Raw genomic sequence first — 12,812 nt, 5'->3', positions numbered from 1 at the left:
AGACTGATTATATTCTTTGCAGCTAAAGATAGAGAAGCTCTATACAGTCAGCAAAAACAAGACCAGGAGCTGACTGTAGTTAAGATCATGAACTCCTTATTGCCAAATTCAGACTTATATTGAAGGAAGTAGGGAAAACCACTAGACCATTCAGGTATGACCTAAATCAAATCCCTTATGATTATACAGTGGAAGTGAGAAATAGATTAAGGGACTAGATCTGATAGAGTGCCTGATGAACTATGGATGGAGGTTTGTGACATTGTAAAGGAGACAGGGATTAAGACCATCCCCATGGAAAAGAAATGCAAAAAAGCAAAATGGCTGTCTGAGGACGCCTTACAAATAGCTGTGAAAAGAAGAGAAGCAAAAAGCAAAGGAGAAAAGGGAAGATATTCCCATCTGAATGCAGAGTTCCAAAGAATAGCAAGGAGAGATAAAAACGATCAATGCAAAGAAATAGAGAACAACAACAGAATGGGAAAGACTAGAGATCTCTTCAAGAAAATTAGAGATACCACGGGAACACATCATGCAAAGAAGGGCTCGATAAAGGACAGAAATGGTATGGACCTAATAGGAGCAGAAGATATTAAGAAGAGGTGGCAAGAATACACAGAAGAACTATACAAAAAAGATCTTCACCACCCAGATAATCACGATGGTGTGATCACTCACCTAGAGCCAGACATCCTAGAACGTGAAGTCAAGTGGGCCTTAGGAAGCATCACTATGAACAAAGCTAGTGGGTGTGATGGAATTCCTGTTGAGCTATTTCAAATCCTGAAAGATGATGCTGTGAAAGTGCTGCACTCAATATGCCAGCAAATTTGGAAAACTCAGCAGTGGCCACAGGACTGGAAAAGGTCACTTTTCATTCCAATCCCAAAGAAAGGCAATGCTAAAGAATGCTCAAACTACCACACAAGTGCACTCATCTCACACGCTAATAAAGTAATACACAAAATTCTACAAGTCAGGCTTTAGCAATACGTGAACCATGAAATCCCAGATGTTCAAGCTGGTTTCAGGGAAGGCAGAGGAACCAGAGATCAAATTCCCAATGTCCACTGGATCATCAAAAAAGCAAGAGAGTTTCAGAAAAACATCTGTTTCTGTTATTGACTATGCCAAAGCTCTAGACTGTGTGGATCACAATAAACTGTGGAAAATTCTGAAAGAGATGGGAATACCAGACCACCTGACCTGCCTTTTGAGAAACCTGTATGCAGGTCAGGAAGCAACAGTTAGAACTGGACATGGAACAACAGACTGGATCCAAATAGGTAAAGGAGTATGTCAAGGCTGTATATTGTCACCCTGCTTATTTAACTTATATGCAGAGTACATCATGAGAAACACTGGGCTGGAAGAAGCACAAGCTGGAATCAAGATTGCGGGGAGAAATATCAATAACCTCAGATATGCAGATGACACCACCCTTATGGTGGAAAATGAAGAAGAACTAAAGAACCTCTTGATGAAAGTGAAAGAGGAGAGTGAAAAAGTTGGCTTAAAGCTCAACATTCAGAAAACTAAGATCATGGCATCTGGTCCCAACACTTCATGGCAAATAGATGGGGAACAGTGGAAACAGTGGCAGACTTTATTTTTTTGGGCTCCAAAATCACTGCAGATGGTGATTGCAGCCATGAAATTAAAAGACACTTACTCCTTGGAAGGAAAGTTATGACCAACCTAGATAGCATATTTAAAAGAAGAGACATTAGTTTGCCAACAAAGGTCCGTCTAGTCAAGGCTATGGTTTTTCCAGTGGTCATGTATGGATGTGAGAGTTGGACTATAAAGAAAGCTGAGCACAGAAGAATGACACTTTTGAACTGTGGTGTTGGAGAAGACTCTTGAGAGTCCCTTGGACTGCAAGGAGCTCCAACCAGTCCATCCTAAAGGAGATCAGTCCTGAGGGTTCATTGGAAGGACTGATGCTGAAGGTGAAACTCCAATACTTTGGTCACCTGATGTGAAGAACTGACTCATTGAAAAAGACCCTAATGCTGGGAAGGATTGGGGGTGGGAGGAGGAGGGGACAACAGAAAATGAGATGGCTGGATGGCATCACCGACTCGATGGACGTGGGTTTGGGTAGTCTCTGGGAGTTGGTGATGGACAGGGAGGCCTGGCATGCTGCGATTCATGGGGTCGCAAAGAGTCGGACAGGATGAGCGACTGAACTGAACTGATACTACTTCTGAAGATGGAAGAAGTTATATACAAATAAGGTTTCAAATGAATACATCAACCAGCTGGTTTTTATTTCATAGCGCTTTTTCAATGACACTGAAAAAAAAATGTTTCTAACTAGAAATTAACATACGAGTTAAAACCTGTCTTTTTATTTGAAGTAAACTTCTTGGTTTACTTCTTGGTTGTTTAACAGATTAAAGTATCTTCCCCCCCAAATTCTCTAACTCATTTCTGGAGATGTAGGCTTTCCCTCTGGCAAACTTAAGCGATTTTAATTATCACTTTTTAAAGATTTACAAAGATTCAGCATGTCTAGTTTCAAAAGCTAAATTTATTTCTGTAGGATTATAATCTGATTTTTATTGTTTCTGCTCACTTTCTAATTTAACAAAAAAATATATTAACTTTTTAAGGAAGTTTAAAAAAAATAAAATCTTACCATTTCATCTGGTGTTCCATGGCGATCGAACTGATAAAATGATGCTACGTGAGTAATAATCCACCAACTAAAACCCAATGGGTCTCTTGGCTGGACTATAAGCACAGATCTTCTTTGGTCATTTGATTTTTCAAAAAGTGTTTTGAGTAGCTTATTCAACCAGTTCCAAAATGACTATAGAAACAGAGGCATCATGATTTAATTAAATTCAGACACTGATCCAGAAACTTTGATTTGGGTTTTTTCCTTCATATTTGTAAGGAAATACACACAAAAGAAATCAAACACATATGTAAAAGTTAGAGAATAATAAAAATACCCAGGTTAAAAATTAGAAAATGACTAGCTCTTGCAGCTCCCACAATCACATCTTCTTCTCCCATCCAGGAGTAACCATTATCCTGACTTCTATATCATTTTGTAAGTTTTTCCACTTAAATATACAAGCCTTAATTACACATTGTTTCGCTTCATCTTTTTTTGTGTGTTTGTATTCTTATGTAACTTTGTTTCCATTCTATAACTTGATATATATCTTTTCTTATATCTTTTACTATCAGTTCCAAATTCTTCTGAACTTTTTTAAGATTCTCCTATAAACAGTTTACAGTCTTTGACAGCATGTTTTAAATGTGCAATTAGTAGTCCATTTCAGTTACTGTAATGATTTTTTTAGATTTAAAACTAAAATCTACCACCTTTCTATATTTCTATTTATACACCTACTTTTTCCATCTACACCTCCTTCCTGCCTTCTTTTTGGCTGACAATATCACTATTTTCCCCTTTATCAGGCTTTAAGTTAAACAATCTACGTTTTCTTCTTTTAGTGAAACCTTAGAAACACAGCATACATTCAAATATCTCAGTAAGTTAACATGTATCTTGCTCTTCTCTTAGACTAAACAAAGACTTTAAAGTACTCTCATTTATGCCCTACCCAATTTATAAGCTAGTATTACTGCGTTCTTTATTTCTTAACCCCACTCGATTATAATTTATACAAAACATTTACCACTTTTATTACTCTCTTCCTTCCTACAGCTCTGATAACCTTCCTTTGGTATCATTATTCTTCTACTAAATTTATCTTTCAGGATTCCCTTTAATTCTGCTTCATTGAAAACTGTTTCATCCAAGTCTTGAAAGATTGTGCTGGATGAAGAATTTTATGTTGAAAATTAGTTTGTTTCAGTAAAATGATGATGCCATTCCCACTGGCCTCCATGGCTGTTGAGAAATCAGCTGCCAGTCTAATTGCCATTCTTTTCAAAGCAGCATTTTTCTGTCAGAATGCTTTTAATCTCTTCTGTCTCCAATGTTATTAAAATTTAAGATATTATTAAAATTATATAGAATATTTTCACTGTCCTAGAAGTCCCCTCGGAGAGGGCAATGGCACCCCACTCCAAGTACTCTTGCCTGGAAAATCCCATGGACGGAGGAGCCTGGTAGGTTGCGGTCCATGGGGCTGCTAAGACACAACTGAGTGACTTCACTTTCACTTTTCACATTCATGCACTGGAGAAGGAAATGGCAACCTGCTCCAGTGTTCTTGCCTGGAGAACTCCAGGGACGGGGGAGCCTGATGGGCTGCCGTCTATGGGGTAGCACAGAGTCGGGCACAAGTGAAGTGACTTAGCAGCAGCAGCAGAAGTCTCCTGTGTTCTGCCCACCCCTAGAAGCCAATGATCTTTTTACTGTTTTCAGTTTTGGCTTTTACAGAATGTCATGTGGTTGGAATCATACAGTGTGTAACCTTTCAGGTTAGCTTCTTTCACTTAGTAATATGCACTCAAGGTTCCTATGGCAACCCACTCCAATATTCGTGCCTGGGAAATCCCATGGACAGAGGAACCTGGTAGGCTCCAGTCCATGGGATTGCAAGAGTCAGACACCACTGAGTGACTAAACCAATACCGTCTCCACCATCATGTCTTTTCATGGCTTGATGGCTCATTTCTTTTTAGTGCTAAATAATATTCCATTGTCTGAATATACCACAGTTCATCCATTTACCTACTGAAGGATATCTTGGATGCTTCCACATTTTAACGTAAGTATTTTAGCCTAACGGATTCTTGATAGGAAAAAAAAAAGAACTTGAGAAGATAAAACTATGAGTCAAATCTCATACCTATCCTAGAATTTTCATATTGCCAATTTAGGGTTAAAAATACAGTAAGTATTTAGTACTCAGTGCTCTGTTTATAAAGAAAACAGCTTTTTAAGATTTCTCTTTGCCAAACCAACTGCATAAATTCAATGTAAGGGTTAGTAACAATAACTAACAGTTTTATAACTTACTTCTGAGAGAGACCATTTACTTCTGTGATTAAGAAGGTGAATGAGTAGAACCCATAATTCTTTAATGCATGGACATGAGCAATGGTGACTCATTAATGCCTCAGAAGGCCTAACCTTCAGAAAAGAACCAAAAGAGTAAATTACAAGATAGCAGAATTTTACATATCACATATCTCCCCTCAAATGTTCTAAAAGATTGATTTTGATGACTTAAAATTTATGCTCAATTACATAAAATTGCTTATAAAAAACATACCATTTCATTAATTTTTAAAATAAATTTCCATCCAAAAACAAAGTACACAATGAATTTATTTCCAACTTAAAAAAAAAAACTGCTTTAATCATCTCATCCAATGGACAGCAAAGTTGTTCTGTAAAGGGCTAGACTGTAAATATTTGAGTCTTTAATAGTGAAATAGCCTTTGTTACAACTATTCAACTCCGCCATTGCTCTGCAACTTTAGTCATAGACAATGGATGAAAAGGACGGGAATGTGTTCCAGTAAAACTTTATTTACAAAAAGTTGATGTGCTAGATTTGGCTATAGGGTCATGGTTTCCAAACCTTGATCTAATCCATCAGCCAAATAAAAAGACTTCTAAGAAAATGATTAGAGGATAAGTTTAAATTCACTGTAATTAAGACTAAAATTTTTTTACAATTAAGCAAACTTATTAGGAATTCATAAAGATTTTACCATTTTTGTAACAAATATACCCTCAATGCTCCTAAATATATCCTCAGTGGCATACAGAGAATATGCACTATATTTGCAGGGACAGTCAGACTTCTGAAATTCATAATGTGTTCATTATTTCACATATTATACAATTTTCTAACATAGTAAAATAAGCATCAAGATATTACTTTATCATATCTAGTTAACCTACTAATTACATTATAAACACAGACTAGATTTAGACAATATATAAAACATGATCTAAATTTAAAAAAATTAAAAATCCCGATTTCCCATAGGTAATAATTATACTTGTAACCTGAAGTTCTGACAGTCAACAGATTTCCATTGATTGAAAATAAATGTATACCATAGCACTTTTAAATCACTGCTTTAAGCACTACGATAAGTAATTTAGTAAAAAAGCATAATGTCCTCCAATTCTAGACCTTTTATGAAAACAAACAAAGCCACTCTTTAAATGTGCCAACTAGCTTTACCTAAGTACTCATTTATTTTGTTATATAACAATAGGTTATTAAAGGGCTGGTCTCTATTTGATGAGAAATTTCCAATCATCATAAACATTGTTTTATTTGACCAATAGAAAAGGTTTGTCTTTTAAACACCAATACTAGACTGTTTTAAATGTTTAACTCAAATTCTTTTCCCAACCAACTCCCAAATAAAATATAAAATTAGAAGAATTAACAAGTAAATCATTTTAGGTTAAATTCTTATAGAACAAACCACACGCCTTAAGTACTGACTATTGTCATTAAATACCAAAAATGCAAATAAACTCTTAAGGAATTACCTTGTCATACCTGTTGAGGGACAGGTTTATTAGATCACAAAGAAGATTTTCACAATGTTCTTCAAATAAGCTGACATTGGTTAAATTGTCACCTGCCAGATTCATAAACTGATGGCTATATACAACTTGTTCTAAAAATGAAATAAATTCTGTTTAAAACTACAGCAGATTTTACTAATTCAGAAGTAAGAAAGTGACTGTACACCTTTATATTTACATAACAAAACTGCAACAGAAACAGTTAAAAAAATTTTTTTCTGCAAATAAAAGTTTAATGTGAAAACAATTCCTTTCTTAAATGAGCAGTGATGTTTCAATCCTCCCAAGTATCGTTTAATAGATTTTCTTTCCTTAATATGGCCATCTAAAGAGCAACAATGCAACAAAAGAGAAAAAAATACAAGAGAAATACTAGAAAATCTTTACCCATATTTCTAACCAATAATGCCTTTAAAACATTTTTCTTTTAACAAATACTGATAAACTAAACATGTACAAGTCTTTTTGGCATGAAATAGAGCAAACCAAGGTAACAGATACCAAAATTTGTACCTGTGTCAGAGTAAGTTCACCTAACTATTGCTTTAAAAAAATATTATTTGAAATAGTCAACATGAGGAAATGACATTTGTGTATACCATTCTATGTTCATATGTATGCATGTAAGTGCTCACATATACACATGTATATATATATGTATTTTTGCATTAATTCATTGAAAAACTGGTACTGAGGTAAAGAATGTCTTTAAAACCTAAATAATTAATAATTTATAACTAGATAATATGTATAACGAACAAGACCAAGAATAGGCAACATGTGAAATAAAATTTTACCATCCATAATATATACAAACTACTTCAAAAGAAAAACAGCAAAGAGTGAAACAAAAAATAATGCAACATGTTTTGTAAAATATAATGAACAAATACTTAATAAAGCAAATATAAAGACAATAAAATTAAAGATCCTTCAACTTCACTAATAATCAGGAAATTGCAAAACAGATTCAATATCATTTTTCACATATTAGTTGGCAAAAAATAGAAATAATAATAGCCACTACTGGCAAGAGTATGAGGCAAAGATATGCTCATGGTTAAGTGTATAAAATTGGGGAATCTTACTATACAACACCAGAGCAGCATATACAATATTAAAAGTGCCATATGCTACTTCAATTCCCAAAACCTATTGTACAAAATAGCTTGCACAAGTATTTGAAGATGTATATACACCCAAGGATGTTCAGTGAAATATAATTTGTAATGTTAAAACAAACAGAAATAACAGAAATATTAAAAAAGAGTTGGCTAAAATTATGATAGGTCCATAAGATCTATAACATAAATCAATCAAGTAAAACGGTATGTACTAACATGAACAGATTTCTAAAAGCACTATTAAATAAAACCCTCCACAGAACAACATGACACCACTTGTGGTTAGAAACAAAAACAAAAACTCTACCTATATATGCTTCTATATATGTATACTAACAATAAGTATGGATGGATGGATAAATGGACCATACTTTCCAGTAGTTATCCTTAGAAAAAAGAAGTTAAGACCTTCACTTTCTAGTTTCGTTACTGTTTTACTGAAAATAATAATAACCAGAAAGCACTTATTACTTGTATAAACAATTTAGATTAAAACATGTTTAGATTCAAAAAAAGGACATAAATCAGAAATCTATAAACTTACTCAATTTTTCACCAAGCATGTGAAGAATTTCCAGCACCAGCCAATGGATATCTAGGTGGAGATGTAATAAATGCCATGACGGTGGGTAAAGCTGCGAATGATATTATCAACTGTGACTGGAAATTCATAATACTTCATTAGGTATTTTATAGCATGTCACAATAATCCTCCCTAAGCACAAGTTAACCTACCACTATTCAAAAGTGCAAGGGAAACCTCTGTCTTGTTTGTTAAGAGGATTTTTTTCACTAGAGATATTTAAAAGCAGGATATAGGATATACTCTTAACTGATGTTGCAGAGAGACCCACCCTGGGGCTGCTGAATAGAACAGGCTTGCATAGTAAAGGTTCCTACAACCAAGAGATATTCTACTACAGCTGCAAACCAGTAAATGAATTTTTTTAAAACACCATTGTCATGATTTTATTTTAGACTTTAGCCAGGAAGTATGGTTTTAAATGTAATGAATATCTAGCAAAGTCCATAAAATATTTTAACAAGAACTTTTAAATCATTTAAGACACTACTGTCACATCCATAAAGAAACTAAAGTTAAAAGTGGTGAAGAAATTTACCCCTCAATTCATTCCTTAGGATTCAAACCTAACTCTATTCGATTCAAAAGTCAGTGTTCTTTGTTCTTTACTGTGCTGTGCAGGTTATCAATAAATTTTCTCCAATCAACATTTTGATTCACTAAAATACAATGATTTGTACTTTTTAATTAAGACATCTAAGAAGGACAGAGAGGGATCATGCCTTATCAAACATACAAACAAAATACTAGTAAAATAACACTGACTCAGGAATAGATGATAAACAGCAAACATAAGGAAAAGAGAAGTGGACACACATTCAAATCAGTGGGCAAAGCATGGGTCATTCAGTAAGAGTCAGGATTATTAACTTACTCATTTGCAAGATACTAGATTTCCTACTTCAAGGTATATTTTTTTAAAAGATGAATTAGAGATAAATGTTAAAAAAAAAAGTACATATTTTACAAGAGCATAGGAATTATATCAAAGAAAAAATTGATAAATATAACTCCACAGAAAAAAATTATGTACCTAGCAAGTCAGGTTAATTGTTGAAAAAGATAAATGAAAACATTTGTAATACATAATACCAAGAAACAGTATTACTAATTTTAAGAAGTCCCTTAAAAAGAATAAAAGACAGATGTTCAACTAAAAATAGCAATTAAAGCATTATCTTGCATATGAGAATGGCAAAACATAAGAAATATGTAAAGTCTTGAAAGATGCTATTTCATGATTTTTTGGTTTTGCTGATGGTTCAGAACAGTATCTCAGTGTATGACTTTTTTGTTTCTGTGATGGTGATTCCATTTAAGTAACCTATATTTTCAACAAGTCTGTCTAATTAACAGCCTATGAAAAGTAAAACTTAGCTTGATGACCCTTGTGTCCATCTTTTAATTTCTGCTTCTAGATAAATTGTTTTTATTTTTCTTAAGCATTTGATGGATATTCAGAAAATAAAAGCCAGTCCAACTTACAGAGACTAAAAAGGAAAATTATCCTCCTCCTCACAATCCATCCATGAATCTTTATTAACTGACATGATTAAAAACAATTACCTAATTGGTTTCTATGGATTAGATATATTCACCTGTGAAAACACCTGGAACTCTATTTACTTGTATTATCACATATATTGATCCCTGAGAAGCTGGATTTTTAATTGCTAAATTTCACAGATATATAAACACTTTATTGTACCTTAGGTATTTTGGCAAAGACTCATTCCTACAAGCTGAATGTTATCCAAATTGGTGAAGTCAAATAGAATAGACATAACTCAGGAAATCCCATGGGGAATTATAATCACTCACAGAAGTTCACATTTTCCTATGGAGCATTTGTTCAATACATCCACAGGCTGGGTCATGCTAACAATATAATTTTTTAAAAGCCAAAATTCAGAGAGAATAACTATCACAGATAGAAAAAAAATGGCAGGTATGGTCAAAACATTCATATTCTGAAAATATCTCAAAAGCCAGAAAACATAACAATGTGGTTTTGAAAGCCTAACTTTTTAAAGGTGACGATCTTAAATCTTCCTATAAAGTAAACTAGGGTTTGCCCATACCTTGATTAATGGGAGAGAGGATACAAATTTTAGAACATAAAGGTTATTTTATTTGCTTTGAAATGTTTAAGCATTTGCACTATTACAAATTAGAAGAGCTATCAGTGATTCAATGTAAACTATTTCTAAGCACTTAATGTACTTTACTTTATTCAATTCTCCCAATAACTCCAGGAAGCTAAACCAATCACACAGATGAGAAGCCTGAAGCAAGAGGTGCTATTTGCCCAATGGCACATAATTAATAGGAGGAGGAGCCAGTACCTCAACTCACGTAGTCAGGTCCAAGAACTACACTCTTGACTCATTTCCCTCATTCTTGAATGACTATTACGTGTAAGAAGAAAACAAAAACTGGTACTTCAAAAATTAAATATAACAAATCAAACCTTAGTCTGGTTTTGATTTACAAATGCTCCTGTATTCGTAGTGGGAAGTTCTGATAGGTGTCCTATATACAAGAGTAACCCATGAAGCTCATCAACCAACACTGAGGGAAGTTGTGCCTCCAAAGTCTCGTAGGGATGGACAGGAACATGACTTTCAGCACTGTGTACTTGCAGGGACCTAAGACATGATGAGATCCAAAGGCAGTTAGAGTCTGGATAAATTTGCACTCAGAAATTCATATATTATTCGTATCACTCATCTGACAGCCTACCTGAAGATGAAAACTTTAACATAATGAAGAAATGTTATGCAGTTCTGCCTAATATTGTGTGCCTTGCAATGCAGCGTTGATATTTTCCCTAAAACCAAAACAGGTAACATTAATCATGGTTTAAAGAATCAGTGATCAGTGACAAAAAATTTTGTAAGCTGTATAAGCAGAAATTCTCTACCTTTTGTTTCAACTGATTCTCACTATCCCCCGCCTTTCCTCCCCCAAAAAAACTGCTCTTGTTATCAGTGAAACCCGTGTTATCCAATCTAATGGACACCACCTGTCTTCAATTAACTTGCCCTTACAGAATTATTCCTTACACCTGGTTCATTGATACCACATGCTGCCAGTCTTCCTTCCTCCTCACTTTCCTCTAATTCTCATATTTTCTCTGCTTTTGTTTTCTGGCTGACTCATTTTCCCTAGAGCGGTTATGAATATTTTGCATAGAGTAACCACACAGATAATTTTTGCTGATGTAAATACTGAAGTAAGTAAAAGATGGCATGGGTTGAGGCTGAATGAAAAACAGGAGTAAGTGACAGGCAGCCTTACAAGTCATTATGAGTTTTTATTTCATTCTAAATACAGTAGATGGCCTTTCACTGGGTTCTGATTTAGGAGGAACAGGAATTGATATACATTTAAAGCAGGTTTCGTACTCAAGATTATAGAAGTGCTAAGGTGGATGTGTTAAGAGACCTGTAGCAGTAATTCAAGAGCTCACAGGAATATGGATAGGTTGAAAGTATATTTTGATCATAAATCTACTGGGAATTTGATGAACTAGATATGAGTTTAAAGGAAATGAAAGAATCAAGAATGACTTAAAGTCAACAGTTAGCACCAGGTAATAAGTGGAGAAAACATGGGCAGCATGAGCTGGTTTTGGAGGATATCATGGATGTACTTGGAATTGAGCAATCCAAGGACAGATGTCAGGCAGTTTGACATGGAAAGCCTGGAATGCAAAGGAGACTGGAATGTTTCAACTTTTGTTGTTGTTACCATTTAGAAGTAAAGGAAGTGATGAGGTGGTTCCTGTAGGAAAAGATGTACAGAGAGGAGATTTGAGGAGCCTGATTATCAGCAGTAGACCTGAGGAGAAAGGGGCTTCCCTGATGGTTCAGTTGCTAAAGAACCCGCCTGCAATGCAGGAGACTGTGGTTCAATTCCTGGGTGGGCAAGACCCACTGGAGAAGGGATAGGCTTCCCACTCCAGTGTTCCTGGGCTTCCCCTGTGGCTCAGCTGGTAAAGAATCCTCCTGCAATGAGGGAAGATCCACTGGAGAAGTGATAGGCTTCCCACTCCAGTGTTCCTGGGCTTCCCCTGTGGCTCAGCTGGTAAAGAATCCTCCTGCAATGAGGGAAGATCCACTGGAGAAGGGATAGGCTTCCCACTCCAGTGTTCTGGCCTGGAGAATTCCATGGGGTTGCAAAGAGTCAGACAGGACTGAGCGACTTTCACTTTCACTTTTGAGGAGTCATCGAAATAAGAGAGGCAGGAAAAGGAGGAAAAACAAACAAAGACTCTTACTATAGGCAATGAATTCATATTAAACATAAAGCAAAACTTATTTTAAAATTTGTATTCAAATGAGCAAACATGGATACCATTTTGGCAAAACACGAATGTTAAGTGTAAACATACTGTGCATGTATCTACATATCAACAAGCGCAATGCACTTCTACAGCTTAATTCTACTTTGCTTACAAAAGTCGTAACAATCTCACAGTGGCACAATTCTCAGCCCAAAAAGGCAGTACTCTTAAAAAAACAACTGCTGTGAACTGCTGCATCCAGCCAAAATGGAGTAAAGGGAATCATATTTACTCATCTCTCATCTTAAACTAGAAAACTAAAAAAAA

General features: G+C 35.0%; 1 protein-coding gene across 5 annotated transcripts in view; it reads right to left on the bottom strand.

The window, feature by feature from the left end:
• Window positions 1-12,812, bottom strand: part of MMS22L (MMS22 like, DNA repair protein) — a 121,103-nt gene that overhangs the window by 99,498 nt on the left and 8,793 nt on the right. For 4 of the 5 annotated variants that reach the window (XM_043890077.1, XM_043890078.1, XM_043890079.1 and 1 more), the window contains exons 5-10: window positions 10,940-11,027; window positions 10,668-10,845; window positions 8,159-8,249; window positions 6,452-6,582; window positions 4,952-5,065; window positions 2,645-2,818 (exon numbers count right to left, since the gene is read on the bottom strand). In XM_043890077.1, the coding sequence (XP_043746012.1) occupies window positions 2,645-2,818; window positions 4,952-5,065; window positions 6,452-6,582; window positions 8,159-8,249; window positions 10,668-10,845; window positions 10,940-11,027 (776 nt within the window). Of the gene's footprint in view, window positions 1-2,644; window positions 2,819-4,951; window positions 5,066-6,451; window positions 6,583-8,158; window positions 8,250-10,667; window positions 10,846-10,939; window positions 11,028-12,812 lie in introns of those variants that run through there. The other variant, XM_043890082.1, reaches the window with a different exon arrangement.

This window comes from Cervus elaphus, chromosome 28 (assembly GCF_910594005.1).
Source record: "Cervus elaphus chromosome 28, mCerEla1.1, whole genome shotgun sequence".
In the NCBI taxonomy this organism is placed as follows: domain Eukaryota; kingdom Metazoa; phylum Chordata; class Mammalia; order Artiodactyla; family Cervidae; genus Cervus; species Cervus elaphus.
Note: the sequence above shows the minus strand (reverse complement) of the source record. Positions and strands in the feature narration are given on the sequence as shown.